The 13,969-nt window shown below is 37.4% G+C and overlaps 1 protein-coding gene across 1 annotated transcript in view; it reads left to right on the top strand.

Annotated features, from left to right (window-relative positions):
- The window catches only part of sorcs3b (sortilin related VPS10 domain containing receptor 3b), a 73,507-nt gene that overhangs the window by 37,637 nt on the left and 21,901 nt on the right, over positions 1-13,969 (top strand). The window contains exons 2-7 of the mRNA XM_075478421.1: positions 1,364-1,431; positions 5,358-5,457; positions 5,615-5,773; positions 5,938-6,011; positions 6,863-6,927; positions 11,870-11,988. Coding sequence (XP_075334536.1) covers positions 1,364-1,431; positions 5,358-5,457; positions 5,615-5,773; positions 5,938-6,011; positions 6,863-6,927; positions 11,870-11,988 — 585 coding nt within the window. The remainder of the gene's footprint in view (positions 1-1,363; positions 1,432-5,357; positions 5,458-5,614; positions 5,774-5,937; positions 6,012-6,862; positions 6,928-11,869; positions 11,989-13,969) is intronic.

Genomic DNA, 13,969 nt, shown 5'->3' on the forward strand with positions numbered 1-13,969 from the left:
TTTAGAAAACCATGCTGTGCATTTGGTTTGCTTTTGTGAAAAGAAAGGGCTTCTTGTTTGACACCAATAAAATGAATTCCAGATTCAATTTAAATTGCGGTATTTATACCATCCAGTGTCAAGGAGTCACCATTGTAAGTAAAAGGGAGCTGTGGAGACAACCAATCAACAGTTTGGCAGAGTTTTTCTCTTGTATCTATATTTCAAAGCAGGCAATTAGGCTCAACATCACAGTCATTTAACTAAGTCTGTACACCAAATTGATTCAGACTCCAGCATTGGACCTTTCAGACATTGCGCATTTAGTTATGCAAATGCTTATCTCTCTGTGTGATTGGTTAATTAACCTGTAATGCGGATAGTCCCAGCTATGCACAGTGGCCGTTTGATGGCTAAATTGTGGGTCAATTGGGTTTTTAACATTCTCAAAGCAGACTTAGCGGCATGTCTTTGTTCCTCCAAGTCTTGTGTGGCTTTTCACGGTTTAATAACTCCTTCTATGGGTCCCATGAGGTTAATGTGTTTAAACTCACTGTAATTGAGCTTTTGACCTATCTTTCAGGGTTTGCTTTAAAAAAGAATTCATCATATTATGTCATGTTTTTGCCCCTTGATTGTTATTATCCATCACCCTTCATCCCACCTTCCTGCTCTGCCCCAAACTCTCTGTCCTACCCGTCTTACTATCCTGAATTATGTGCATCCCAAAGGGAAGTCATTTATAATGCCACTGAAGTGACAATAATGCGTTTGCACACCATTTCACTCTGCACTCCCTGTCTTGGCAGGCTTTTAAGCTCGTCTTTTGTTTCCTCAGAAATACAAAGTCCAATAATCCTCAGAGAACATGCAAAAAGTGTTAAGGCCAAACTTGGCAATGATTAAAACAAGTGACATAACATGTACTATCAGCATTTGAGATCGACATTTGTTGATATCCACGCAGGGTATCTATAGGGTATACACAAAGTTTAAAGGGATAATAAAAGAAATGCAGGTGGAGCAATGTTGTCCATTGTTCAATGAACAAATATGTTCAGATTTTGCTGTCATGTAGACATCATTCCACATGAGATACAAGACACAATTCTTGACAGCTCATCTAATTTTTTTTTCCTTCTTTTTTTTGGATCTTGCTACAATTAGACAGACAGTTTCTGACAACATGAAGATTACTTGTCATTGTCATAACACAATGTATGAGGCTGATATTTAATAGTATAGAAATGTAGCAGACATGTTTTATTCATTCCACGTCATTACGTGTAGACAGATAATGTGCACTGGTGAGGCACTTATGCAACATTCTTCTAATGCAGGGTTTGGCATGTAATGAAATACGTCTATTGCTGTTATGTTGTAGGTGATCCTGATCTTGACTAAGCTGTATGACTTCAACTTGGGAGCTGTTACTGAGAGCTCACTCTGGAGGTAAGTTTTACTGTTTTAATCACGTCTGTTTTCCTTTTCTGTCTAAATATAAAGGTTAGGGCATCATTCTAAAAACAATAAGAATAATATATTCATAGAGAGTGTCGTGTACTGTAAGTATGATTTATAGTGTTCTCCCTTGCTGGGATATGAACAATCCAGTTTCACTAGAAGACCCTATGAAGTATGTTTTAATAAAGTGTTCTGAAGTAGTTCAGATTGAACTATCCCCGTCTCTGGTTCCTGCACCTCCATAAATAACACAAGTAACACCACAGCAATCTTTTAGAAAAGGAATCTACCTTCTGTCCATCATCAACAAAGAAACTTTTTGAAAGGCTATTTTTGAAAGATAAACCGGATGACTGATGTGGGGGCTTCTTTGTTTGGATCTGTGGTGCTTTTCCTTTGACCTAGAAACTTTCTGATGGAGTTTTTGAATGATTGTAACCTTTTGTTTCAGAAGCAATTGACATGCAATCGCCACTATATAGCCATAGTAATTTCATTCAATATGTATTGAGGAGTGAGTTACAGTGCCCTGTCAGGTCATAAATAAGAATAGAATTCATTAAGGATTATACCACAGAGCCAAATCCACCCTCTGATATGCCTTCACTCACCTCTCCAATAGCCTACAGAGATCTCATTTCATTCTGAAATACACGTGAAAAAGAGACCATCAGTCTGCCAAACATCGAGTTTCAAATTAATATCTGTTTCTCCAGAGGCGCCACTAAGATTTACACCCGACTTGACTCACTTTCAAATCCCATATTGTGTACAGGAGGCATTCCATCATCAAGGTGTCTGCTTAACAATAGCCTATGAGTAAATTAGAGAAGCTCAGGGGTTCCACGAAGGGTCTTAGTTTGGGTATTAGAAAAGTAGTGATCTGAATGTTATGAAAAGAAAAGGGAGTGAATGATTTTTGTGATAACCCAATAAATAATTTATGTCTACAGCTGCAGGCCTCTGTTGGTAGCTAAATGCAGGGTACAGATCAATGGGTGACCCGCATGAGATATCTAAACATGCTTTGAATCCCTTTGTGTTTTGAGAGGAAATTTCACAACCTAATAACATAATTTAGGAGGCCTTCTTCCACCCCCACAATCACAGATAGCTATGCAAACTAAGAAGAGTACTTAAGCTCAAATACAAATGTGTTTAGGAGTAAGTCTGTGAAAACAATGTCAACAGCAAATGGGACAATTCAAGTTAATACACAGACAATGATAGCAGGCTTTGGGTGCCCATCCAATTATGCAGTGAAATTACATTTGGAGGCACCCAGGTAGAACTGAGAGTTTGGGCTGAGAAGAAATATGAAGACTGGGATGACAAACACATCTGTCCTTGTCATTGAATGCAGCTCTGTGAAGTGTAAGTATATTCACTTGCACCAGCAGATGATATTTTATTGGAACATAGGCCTTTTATTAATACGGCCAAGATCAGGGTCATTTAATCTAATTTGTTTTCCTTTTTTTTTTTTTAAATCTTTATTGCATATTTCAGGTTAAACCTGTATGCTGTATATCACATTTATTTTGCTAATTTGTGGCTCTGAATGCCTCCCTCCTGAAAAAAAAAAACTAATTAAAAAAATTCAATTCAATATCTAAATGAGATGAAAGGAGAATAAACAAGAAGCTGTTCTGGCTTTAATTAAAAAATAATAATAATAAAAATGAAATGTAAATGGATTTCTTACATTTGTGTGTAGGGATGTCTTAAAAATCTTCTCATCAGGGCCTTCATTGCACTAATATCTACCTGTATGAAAATGACTGTGTGTTCTTTCCTTAGAGTAATGCTGTATTCAGGTGCTGCAAATGTACTAAATGTTTTCTCCCTTTGAGTAGATTGTGAGTAGATTACCTCCAGAAGTTTCTGGTTCCATTGCATGTCAGTAAAGCATGGAAATTACATTGCAGAGACTTCCTTGGCACATAAAGAACAAATCAATCAAGTAAACATATTGAGTGTTTTTTCAGTGACATTATGGTGCCTAATCAGTTTAATTTTCAGTCATTTTTTAAATGTTGTAAACTACCAAACCTGTTGAACTCATCATGCTTCTCTTCACATCCATGTTTTCATGTTGGCTGTATTAGAGTTTAAGTTTCTACTAATGCAGCAGCAAGCTTGAGAGTTCAAATTACTCCCTGCACTCGGTCGATGCACTTATTTCCAAGTTTTACCAAGTGCTAGAAATACCTTGAAGAATTTCAGTACTCAGTACTCAGTTGGGATTTTCTCACCAAAAGTCAATGTGCAGGCTCTTGAGGCTTATATAGCGAGCCTGTTCAAAGCATTGTGTTAATATTTGCAATGCCAGTTCTATGCAAATGTCTTAAGGAATGTTAACCTTCATGCTGACGTTGTCTTCTTCGTGTAATTCTTGCATTTACTGTTTCTTTGTGAGTTCCTTTCATAACTTCCTGATTTTTCTTGAATACAATATTATGATGTTGTCATTTTTTTTTCACCAGTTGGTGTCATCTTTTTGTGCGCCTTAGGGTAGCCGTCCACTGTTCCGGCACGTCAACTTAACTCGCCGGATTGGATGCCTAGTGTCGCCGTGTTGCTACTACAGTGGGCGTGTATACGAAGTTGTAGATAGAACATACGGTAGAATGGCTCCGGGGGAAAGTAAATAACTTGTGATTTTAACCAACCGAAGTTTCTCCCTCTAAAAATTTGAGTTTTGGAGGGAAATTAATGTGTATAAATCGTCAGCCGTGCCAGAATCCCAGCATGCTTTGCGAGCACGGCGACAACGATCGGCCGGATTTCATTGAAAATGAACTGAATGCGTTGGATACGGCTTGCGTTGACAGAACAATGGACGCCTACCGTTATTGTACTAAATAAAACATCACAAGCACATATCACTTGCATAGCTTTAGCCTACTATGTATCCCATAGCAGAGGAACAGTTTGCAAATATATTGTGTGATACAAGTGCACATAAAGAAGTTCTTGTTGGATGTGTAGTTGAAATCATCAGTCAGACATCAACTTGAGTAAGCTAGATATTTGTGGTTTGCAAACAATCCCTGATCCTTTTTATTTCCTTTTTGTTTGTTTTATTGCCTTTTATTATTGTCTCAATATTTGTTTTTTCTCTTTTTATTTCAAACAACACAAGTAATATTATGGATCCTCTGTTGAATTATTTTCACATTGACGTTGTCGGTGGTGTTGAAAGTTGCTGCTATTATGATAGAAACTCAAATTATAGGAGAATGAAGAGGAAATGTTAAAGGTAGTTAGACAGTTAGGTATAACTTCACCTCACATGACCACACATCAGATTTGAGCACATGTTCCACTTCCACTGTACAAAGAAAACAAAGAAGATGAGAACAAAAAAAAAGTTTAATAATTCCAGTAATTGATAATAAAGAAATATTTGAGTCGTGTTACTTACATGGGTATTGGAACTTCAGAAATTAACTAAAATTGTATAAGTGATTTACAACTAATCAAATGCTTGTTCCCAGTGGATTTATGTGGTTTGATCTGTAAAAACCATACAAGTGACTTTGCACCACTACTTTTCAGGTCTGCTTTTCATTCAGCTCACAATCCCTGCTTATTTGACATATTTCATCTCTCATTATTTGGGCATTTACAATGGTTTGACTGAAGGATTGATGAGCAACACTTAACAGGAACAACAAAAATAGAAGACTATGAAACTACAGTCCTCTCTGCAGCTTCTTTTTTATTCCTTAAAGTAAAAGCTTTGTTTAATGGTTGAAAAACAATCTATAAACATATTGAACGCTCTGGAGAGAAAGTCTTCTAAAGAAGAAGCGATTTGCAGTCAGTGGGCTAAAACATGCCAAAGCTTCTCCATGGCGCTCTAATGGATTTTTTTCATCAAAAATACAATGATGTTTGTCTGTGTCTAGATCCACTGATTACGGCAGCACCTACACTAAACTCAATGACAAAGTGGGTTCAAGGACAGTTTTAAGCTACCTGTACGTCTGCCCTACCAACAAACAGAAGGTCAGCATTTCTCTGTGGCTTTTATCTCTGTCTGTTCTTGTACAAGCTCAGTCCTGACATTAAATTACAGTTTCTTAAGATTACCACCAAATAAAGGTGACTCTGTTTCTGTCCCTTTTCTCCTGCTGTATCACTCAAATGGTCCTCTGTACTTTAGATAATGGTGCTTAGCGACCCTGAGGTAGAGAGCGCTGTTCTCATCAGCTCAGATGAAGGGGCGAGCTTTGAGAAGTGTCCCATTAACTTCAACATCCTTAGCCTCCTCTTTCACCCTGCACAAGAGAACTGGATACTGGCTTACAGTCATGACAACAAGGTAGTTTCTCAGTAAATTTAAACTTTTATGTTGAAATGAAATCATAAATGATGCAGAATAGATTATTATTTTGTTTTTCTATCCGTTGGTTAGTCGTTGCGCTCATTAACAATATCCTTTTTCTCCTAAAGTGTGATTAAGATGGGTGTAATTTTGTCTTGCAGCTGTACAGTTCAATGGACTTTGGAAGGAAATGGCAGCTTGTTCATGACAATGTGATGCCAGGAAGATTCTACTGGTATGATTATGTGGACCCAATTTTTGCAGTGTTTTGTGCAGTGATTGATTGTAATTTACATAATGATGATTTCCGTGGCTGATCTATGAAAAAATCCAGAGATTCTCTTGTCAAAAACAGACCTGTCGCATGGCAGTGAAGCACAAAACTGATTAAATCCATGTCACGTAGTCTTTAAATAATATTGTGCCTTTTTACGCAACACAAACACAACATGCTGTTTTTGTTGTCGCAGTCATTTAGTAATCTTGACTGCACGGGCACAAGGCAGTGAATATTGATGTGAGCCTATTTACGCTGTTTGTTATTATATGTGTCCAACCAAGGGTGTTTTTTTTAGCCGGTAAAGAAAGGACACTGGTTGGAGGACATCTTCTCCACATGCGTGAGCAGTCGGAGTTTTCATAAATTAGAAGAGCACAGCAGTATAGCGGCACCCTAAACAATCTATTATTTGTGTGAATACTGTTCCTTCATGGAGATTGTGTCAAAAAGTTATTTTTCAAAATGCTGTTGCAACCACCCGCAATTTTATAAGAGTAGGCATTTTCTACGATAGATATTTATGGGAACAGTGGATGTTTTTTCACCCCCTGTTTCTTTTTGTTGCCTTTGTTGATGCCTTGGTGTATTGAGATGAATTGTAGCTGGTAGCACAGATTCTACAGTGAGTGATTTACAGGAATTATATGCTTATTTTCTTGGGGAGTCTCAGACTAGGGTTGTCCATCTATAGCTGCTGTACTCAATCTATCCCTCCCATTTTTCCTCTAATTCTATTTTATCCTTTTCTTATCCACCAACCTTATTCCTGCACCCCCTCTATCTTTTCCTCCTGCCATTCTTTCAAGGGCGGTAATGGGCCTGGACAGAGAATCAGATGTGGTCCACATTGAAACACGCATCGCAAAAGGCCGTGAGTGCTGCACTCCAGTTCGCTGCTGTAGCAAGACCCACAGGACCCCTTGCTTCTCATTTAGAGCGAGGTCATGGACAAGATGAGACCTGTTCTGCTGCACAGATTGGTCCCTGCAGCCTAGTAAAGCAGAATAGGTGTCTTCTAGCAAAAACGGAGTTTTAGTGGGCTGATGGATGTTTCTTCTTCTTAATCTATCCCTTGTGTTTCATGGACAAATCTGAGCTCTCCCCTTTTTAAACAGCGTTGCTTATTTTTGTCAAGCCGATTATAGAGGCTTCCTGCCTGGAAGAAAATATGCATACTCCTGTGAGGGAAAATCTGTATCTGAAGTGGCACACAAAACTCTTCTTATCTCACACACTTGCATCCAAAACTTGTTTTTTTTCCGACATACCCTGAGACTGTACGGTCACAGTTAAAATTCTTGGCACACCCGATTTTCAAGTGTGTAATTCAGACGTTCTTCAGAAATAGATGTAAACATTTCCCAGTTTTGTGTAATCAGAATAGTTTACTTATAGAGCCAAGTTTTTTAAAATAAGGAAAAAAGTACTTGCATGAAATATAACTCCGAAACAATTACACACATTCATATTTATTGGCTGAACTTTGTTTTGTTTTCTTTTTTTCTTCAATCATTTCTCTTTGAATATAAAATACTGTTGGATGGAAACACTGGTAATTCAGTACTAAAATGTGTTTGGTAGAAGGGGAAAACACAGTGTGTAGAAAGAAGGTGAATATGATAAAATGCAATTGAAATATCAAATCAAATGACCTACAAATACACAAACAATGTTACATAAAACTCTTTCAAGAGCTCATATTTGTGTTATTAATTGACCAAAGATGACTGTAAAGCTGTCACCAGGTATTCCATCATGTCAGTTTAACTTCTATTAATTTCTTGTGATGTCATCGGCTTATTTCTATCCTTCTGATTATTCTTGTTTTGTTTCATTTTACTGCATTGTTATATCTAGATAGTCGTTATCATTTCTTCTAACTTTTGTTTAGAGCCAATCAGGTTTCAGCCACAGTCAGACTCCGCCCCCAAGTTGACTGAGCCAGTTAGATATCAGGCAAGACTTGTCTCCTTCCTCTTTGACGCCACGTCAGTTTATCTGAATGCCATATTGTTTCCTTCCTTGCTCAGGTTGTCTTTTTTATATACAGACCCTGAATTTTAACATTGAGGATAGTATTTCTATGCTTAAACTGTAGGATCTAAATTCATAACTCCATCAATTGCTAATCCCCTTAACCAAATGTTAAACAAAAATTTAAAAAAAATTTAATAGCACAATACTGTCTTGTTAATTAGTGGATCTTTGAATTCACCGGTACAATTAAGCTATTCCCGGTAAATAAACTAACTTACTTCTTCTCTTTTCTCTCTCAATTTGTTCTCTCCTATGATATCAGTCAGATTATTTAAATAATTCCCTTTGGAAACATTTAAATAATCTGAGTAATAAAAATACCAAGCCCAAAGGAATTAAGGAATTAACAGTGAATGGCAAAATTATTAATGAAAACGCCATCATGGCTCATGAATTTAATAAGCACTTTGTACAATCAATAGAAGAGTTCACAAAAGATTTTGAGAGAGTCACATTTGGAAGCGAATCATTGCAGTCTTCTGAATACTTTTGTCTACAAGAAGTGAATGAGACTGATGTAGCAAGGACCATCCAAAAACTGTCTAACTCCAAAGCAAATGATATTTATAATATAAACTCCTGCTTTCTCAAACATTATGGTAACTTGTTCGTTAAACCTTTGACACATCTTGTCAATTTGTCTTTTAGAAAATGTAAATTTCCTTCCGGGTGGAAAAAAGCTGTGATTGTCCCAATTTTTAAATCAGGAGAGCAGGACTCAATGCACAATTATAGGCCGATAGCAATTTTACCTGTACTGTCAAAAAGTATTGAAAAAGTGGTGGCAGCTCAACTAACTGACCACCTGGAGGAGAATCAACTCCTCCACCCACAGCAGTTTGGCTTTAGAGCAGGGTATTCAACTGAGATCGCCAACTGCTGCTTCATAGAAAACATAAAAAAATCATTAGATAAGGGTGAAGTGGTTGGAGCTGTGTTTCTTAACCTTAAAAAGGCATTTGAAACAGTCAGCCATAGCCTCCTTTTAGCCAAAATGTCTACACTTAAGATCTCCCCTGAGGCCATGCAGTGGTTCACCTCCTACCTGCAGGATAGGGAGCAGTGTGTGAGAGTTGCCCAGGACAAATCCTCTCAAAGAAACATCTCTTATGAATGAATGATCTGCCTTTGATTTGCACAGGTGTCCGCTGCCAACTTTACGCGGACGATGCAGTTTTTTATGCAGCCGCAAAGACACCAGAGCAAGCTGCAGATGTTTTATCTGCATGCATGGCTGAGGTTAGTCAGTGGCTCTTCAAAAATCAATTAGTCCCTAATCTTACAAAAACAGTGTCTATGTGCTTTTCAATCAAAAAAACTAATTTAGATCAAAATTTTTAAATATTTTTCCAAAATTGCAAAATACAACAGGCAAATTAAATGAAATATTTAGGATTGGTTCTTGACCCATGACTAAAATTTGATGCACACATAAATAAAATATCCAAAATAATTCAAAGAAATATAAATTGCTTTAGACTTATTAGGCTCTTCATTCCAAACCAGGCGGCCCTGCTGTACATGCATGGGATGATATTTTCTCATATCTCCTACTGCATGACAGCATGGGCCCAGGCAGCTCCCTCAGCCACAAAGGGCATTGGTTCACTTAACAATCAAGCACTCAAAATTATGGACAGAAAACCAATCCGTTATCACCATTGTCAAATCCTCTACAAACATAATTTGTTGAGCTTTGACAGTTTTAGCAATTTGTGTTTTCTCAAATTATTTTTTAAATGCTATCACAATTTGGCTCCAGAACCACTCAGGGAATTTATAAAGAGACCAAACAGCAGCAGGACAACAAGAGGCAGCTCCAACCACAACTGTACAATCCCTAAGTGCGGAACATCGTTTGGACAGTCGGTCTTTTCTTACAAAAGCTGTAAACTCTGGAACTCACTGCCCACAGATATTAAGTCCATCAGTGAGTTTAAATTGTTCACCTTTAAACTTAAATTTTGGCTTAAAACAAACCAAAACTGTACTCACTTGTAAACATGTGAGAGTGAATGAATGAGATGAAAGTTTGAACTGCACTGTTGTATTTATAGATTAATGTTCTTATGTAAATTAATGTCTATTTTAGGTCTTGTGTCAGCATAGAAAAGCCTAACCAGGGACGGGAGTTGTAAATTAGCACTTGTTGCTATACTCTGTATGCATCACATCAGCTACAAGATTTGATTTGTAACTATGTCTGATTGTATTGTCCCTGTCAAAAAAACTAAAAAAGAATAAAGAATAAATTTGATGGTCACAAGAATGGCCATAAACAGAGGAAAATGACAGAGAAACACTGTACATGCAAAAAACAGCCTCAGAGCAAATGGCGTCCCAACAAATGTGTGACGTCAAGGTTGCATTATCTCTTTTTCAGTTTTAGCCTGTCTCTTACACATATTGACATAAATTTGTAATGTAGAGGTTTTACGTGCGCTATGACTAATTGTTACTCTTTGAAGACTCAGAAATAAGTAGTTTGTTAAGAATTTTGAAGTTCACATTTCACCTTGGGCTGCAAGGTGCTGTGGAGAAGCAAGAATGTTCCTTGTTTGAATCCCAGCTGGGGCCTTTCTGTGTGGAGTTTGCGTGTCCTCCCTGTTTATGATTGGTTCTCTCTGGGTACTCCAGCTTCCTCCCATAGTCTACATCTAAAAACATCCATGTCAGGGTAACTGGTGATCCTAAATTGGTCCTAGGGGTGACTGGATGGTTGCATGGTTGTTTTTCTCGTTTGTATCTGTGTTGGCTCTGTATTGAGTCCAGGGTGCTGGGATAGGCTACCGTCCCCACCCTGAATTAGATTAAGCCGGTATAGAAAATGGATGGATGGATGGAAGTTCTACCTATCTTCCAAATGTAAAAGCAAACTCTGTGATTCAAACTGGAAGTTCAGTTGTAAGACCTGTCTTACACAAGTCGCAACAATTTAAGTGAAGATAAGGCAACTGTTGTTCATAACTTGCCCAAAATCTGTTCCGAAAATATTTTGATACACAATAAAGGTGAAATAAGTGATAGATGAAGGTACAACAACAAAGTTCATAAAGAGGAGGCAAACTATTCATGCTGAAGTCTGATTGGCTTAACGGACTTGGGGACTTGGTGTCTTAAAACTGAGTGAGCCTGATGGATGAAATGACAATGATTGATTACATATAACAATGTAGTAAAAAAAAAAAAAAGACAAATTATTAGAGAGATAAAAATATAAGAAAATATGTGAATGAATTACCCATACAGTTGAAAGTAAATTAAATGTTTTAATTTTTGTCATTATATTTGATGTTATTTTTGTGGCATTCCTATCATTCCAAACTCAAGAGTGGTGGCAATTGCCTTTTAGCCTTTGCATTTGTGCTTTTTAAGACAGCTCTATATCAGAGCTACTCTTTTCTTTGAACTTTTTAGGTTCATAATAAATAACTCAAGTTCATAATAGCGTGCCAGAAAAACACAACAAATATTCCAATTATACTGATTTATATATTTGCATTTATTTTTTTAACATATATTCTGTACTTATAATTCAAGGGTGCCATTAATTCTACGCAAGATTGTGTTAGTTGTCAATCCTCGCTTTGATTTATAAAAGGCAAACAGACTTCTTTTGTACTGGTTGAACATTTACACAAGCTTTGATATTGTTTCAGAACAGTGAACTTGGTTTGGATATTACATATAGCTTCTGCTCCAGTGCATGCCAAGTACAGTTAGAATGTAAATAGTTGTAATTCACAACTGATTGGTTTCCTTTTGCCACTTTACAGGTGCTCAGTATGTGAAGTGCAGAGCCCAAAGATGCACGGAAGGCAACAGACAGAACCTCTTCCCTGGACATGTAGATACCAACTCATTAGTTGTACAGGATGAATATGTTTTCACACAGGTTTGCAAAGTATTAGAATTCCTCTCTTGTTCAAAATAAACTAGTTGTCTTCATCTTCTCATTTAAAGGGTTAGGTAATGTTTTTGTTTTATTTCCTTCTATTTTTTTTGTTCCATTTTGCTCTCTCGTGTTTCCCGTTTCATTCGTTTCCTTTTCCATCAAAACTCACGTAATGGTTTTTTTCCGAGCCCACCTGTTCCCCTCTGTATCCTTGCGTTTTCGATTATTATTTGTCTCGTTCTGTGTGTAAAAGCTCAGCATCATAGTTTCCACACAGACATCCAATCCCTGAAAAATATCTTCTTCACTGTAAGCACATGGCAAAGGAACAAAGACAGGTTGGTGTCCTTATTACCATTCACTCTGACTTTGACTCCAATTAGAGAGCCGCAGTCAGGATTATTATCAGAAATTTAATTTCCAAATGCCCTCCACTGTCATTGATTTCCATCCTCTGCTAAGTAATTTTCTATCTGTTGGTCAGGCTTGATGCATTTGGTCATCCTTGTTTGACTCAAGCTAAGTTTCAGCAAAGTTAAAAATAAAATGAGAGAGCTTTTCAGTGCTTGCACATTTTCATTTGGAGTAAATAACCCTAAATATTTGCTTTTCATTTTTGATTTAGTTATCCACATATTTTATCTTGAAAAATGGTATGATGTTGCAGAAGCAATACTTCAGTGCTGACCTAGTTTCACTTTTAGCACACTTAATCCACACACTTGATTGGAACGGTTACCATTGCAGAATGAAAATGTATGAAAAAAATATATATATCACCACCAAAATGGTGATTCAATAAAATGCCCAAATTGCATTTAGCAGAGATGAGATTGACCGTCAAGGCTGAGGCAGACATAAGGAAGATGCCGGTGAACATAACTTGACACACACACACACACACACACACACACACACACACACACACACACACACACACACACACACACACACACACACACACACACACACACACACACACACACTCACACACAGTGTTTGAGTGGAGCTGTGGTGGCGTAGATGACTTTCTTGTGACTTTCATTGCTTGGGGCAGTTGGATTTAACTTGACAAAGAGTAATGAGGTTATCGATTGGGCTACAACGAAATAAGCAGTCTTCAACACCTCCAAAGTCTCTTGGGAGAGAAGGAACAGCCAAGTGCAACATCCTCAAAAATGTGGCCTGGGAAAATGCAGCTCATTGATTTTCGATAGATTATTCCATTAGAGCCCTAATGTAGTGTGTTGGGGGACAAACACCATCCTTCTAGTTGATTAGAAAATAAGCAATCAAGTACTGTTACCACGCTTGTAAGTGCATGGGATAGTAGTAGTGCATTAAGATCTGCAAGAGACTCTGTAGATAGAGCCAACACAATTTTCGGTGCTTCTTGGCTTTACACTAATTAAGGTAGTGATATTAATTTCTGTTGGGCTTGTAATTTCAGCCTCGAACACCTTGAAAAGAGGACACAACTGCAAGTCTTTTATCAAGTCAGTCAGGCGTTGTGTTTCAATTCATTGGTCTCCTTATTGAGATGTTTCAGCTTCATACTCTCATTTCACAACAAGAGATAAAGACTAATTTTCCTAATTTCCTGTGCAAAGGTTCAGTCACAACTTATCTATTCTGTCAGGAGGCTTAAGATCATGAATTCATTCTGCAGCATGATTACTCATAAGATGTGGCAAGTTTTTAGTTTCTTTTCCTTTTTTGACCAGTGGAAAAAATCAGGGGTTCATAAACAGTATTATGGAGGTATGAACAAAAAAGACTGGAATAATGGTGTCTTCATGAGGTGGCGTGTGCTAAACTTAGTACAACAAACCACTCAAAAAAAAGGCTCTGTGGTTCCTAATCAGAATCAGTATCAGAATGAACTGGTTCTCTGTTGGTCAAAATAAAAAGCAAGATGCATCAATGCACAAACTTCCTTAGAGTCCTAGTCCAGCAGATATAAATCTGTGTTCCTTCAAAT

Source organism: Odontesthes bonariensis, chromosome 2, assembly GCF_027942865.1.
Source record: "Odontesthes bonariensis isolate fOdoBon6 chromosome 2, fOdoBon6.hap1, whole genome shotgun sequence".
In the NCBI taxonomy this organism is placed as follows: Eukaryota; Metazoa; Chordata; class Actinopteri; order Atheriniformes; family Atherinopsidae; genus Odontesthes; species Odontesthes bonariensis.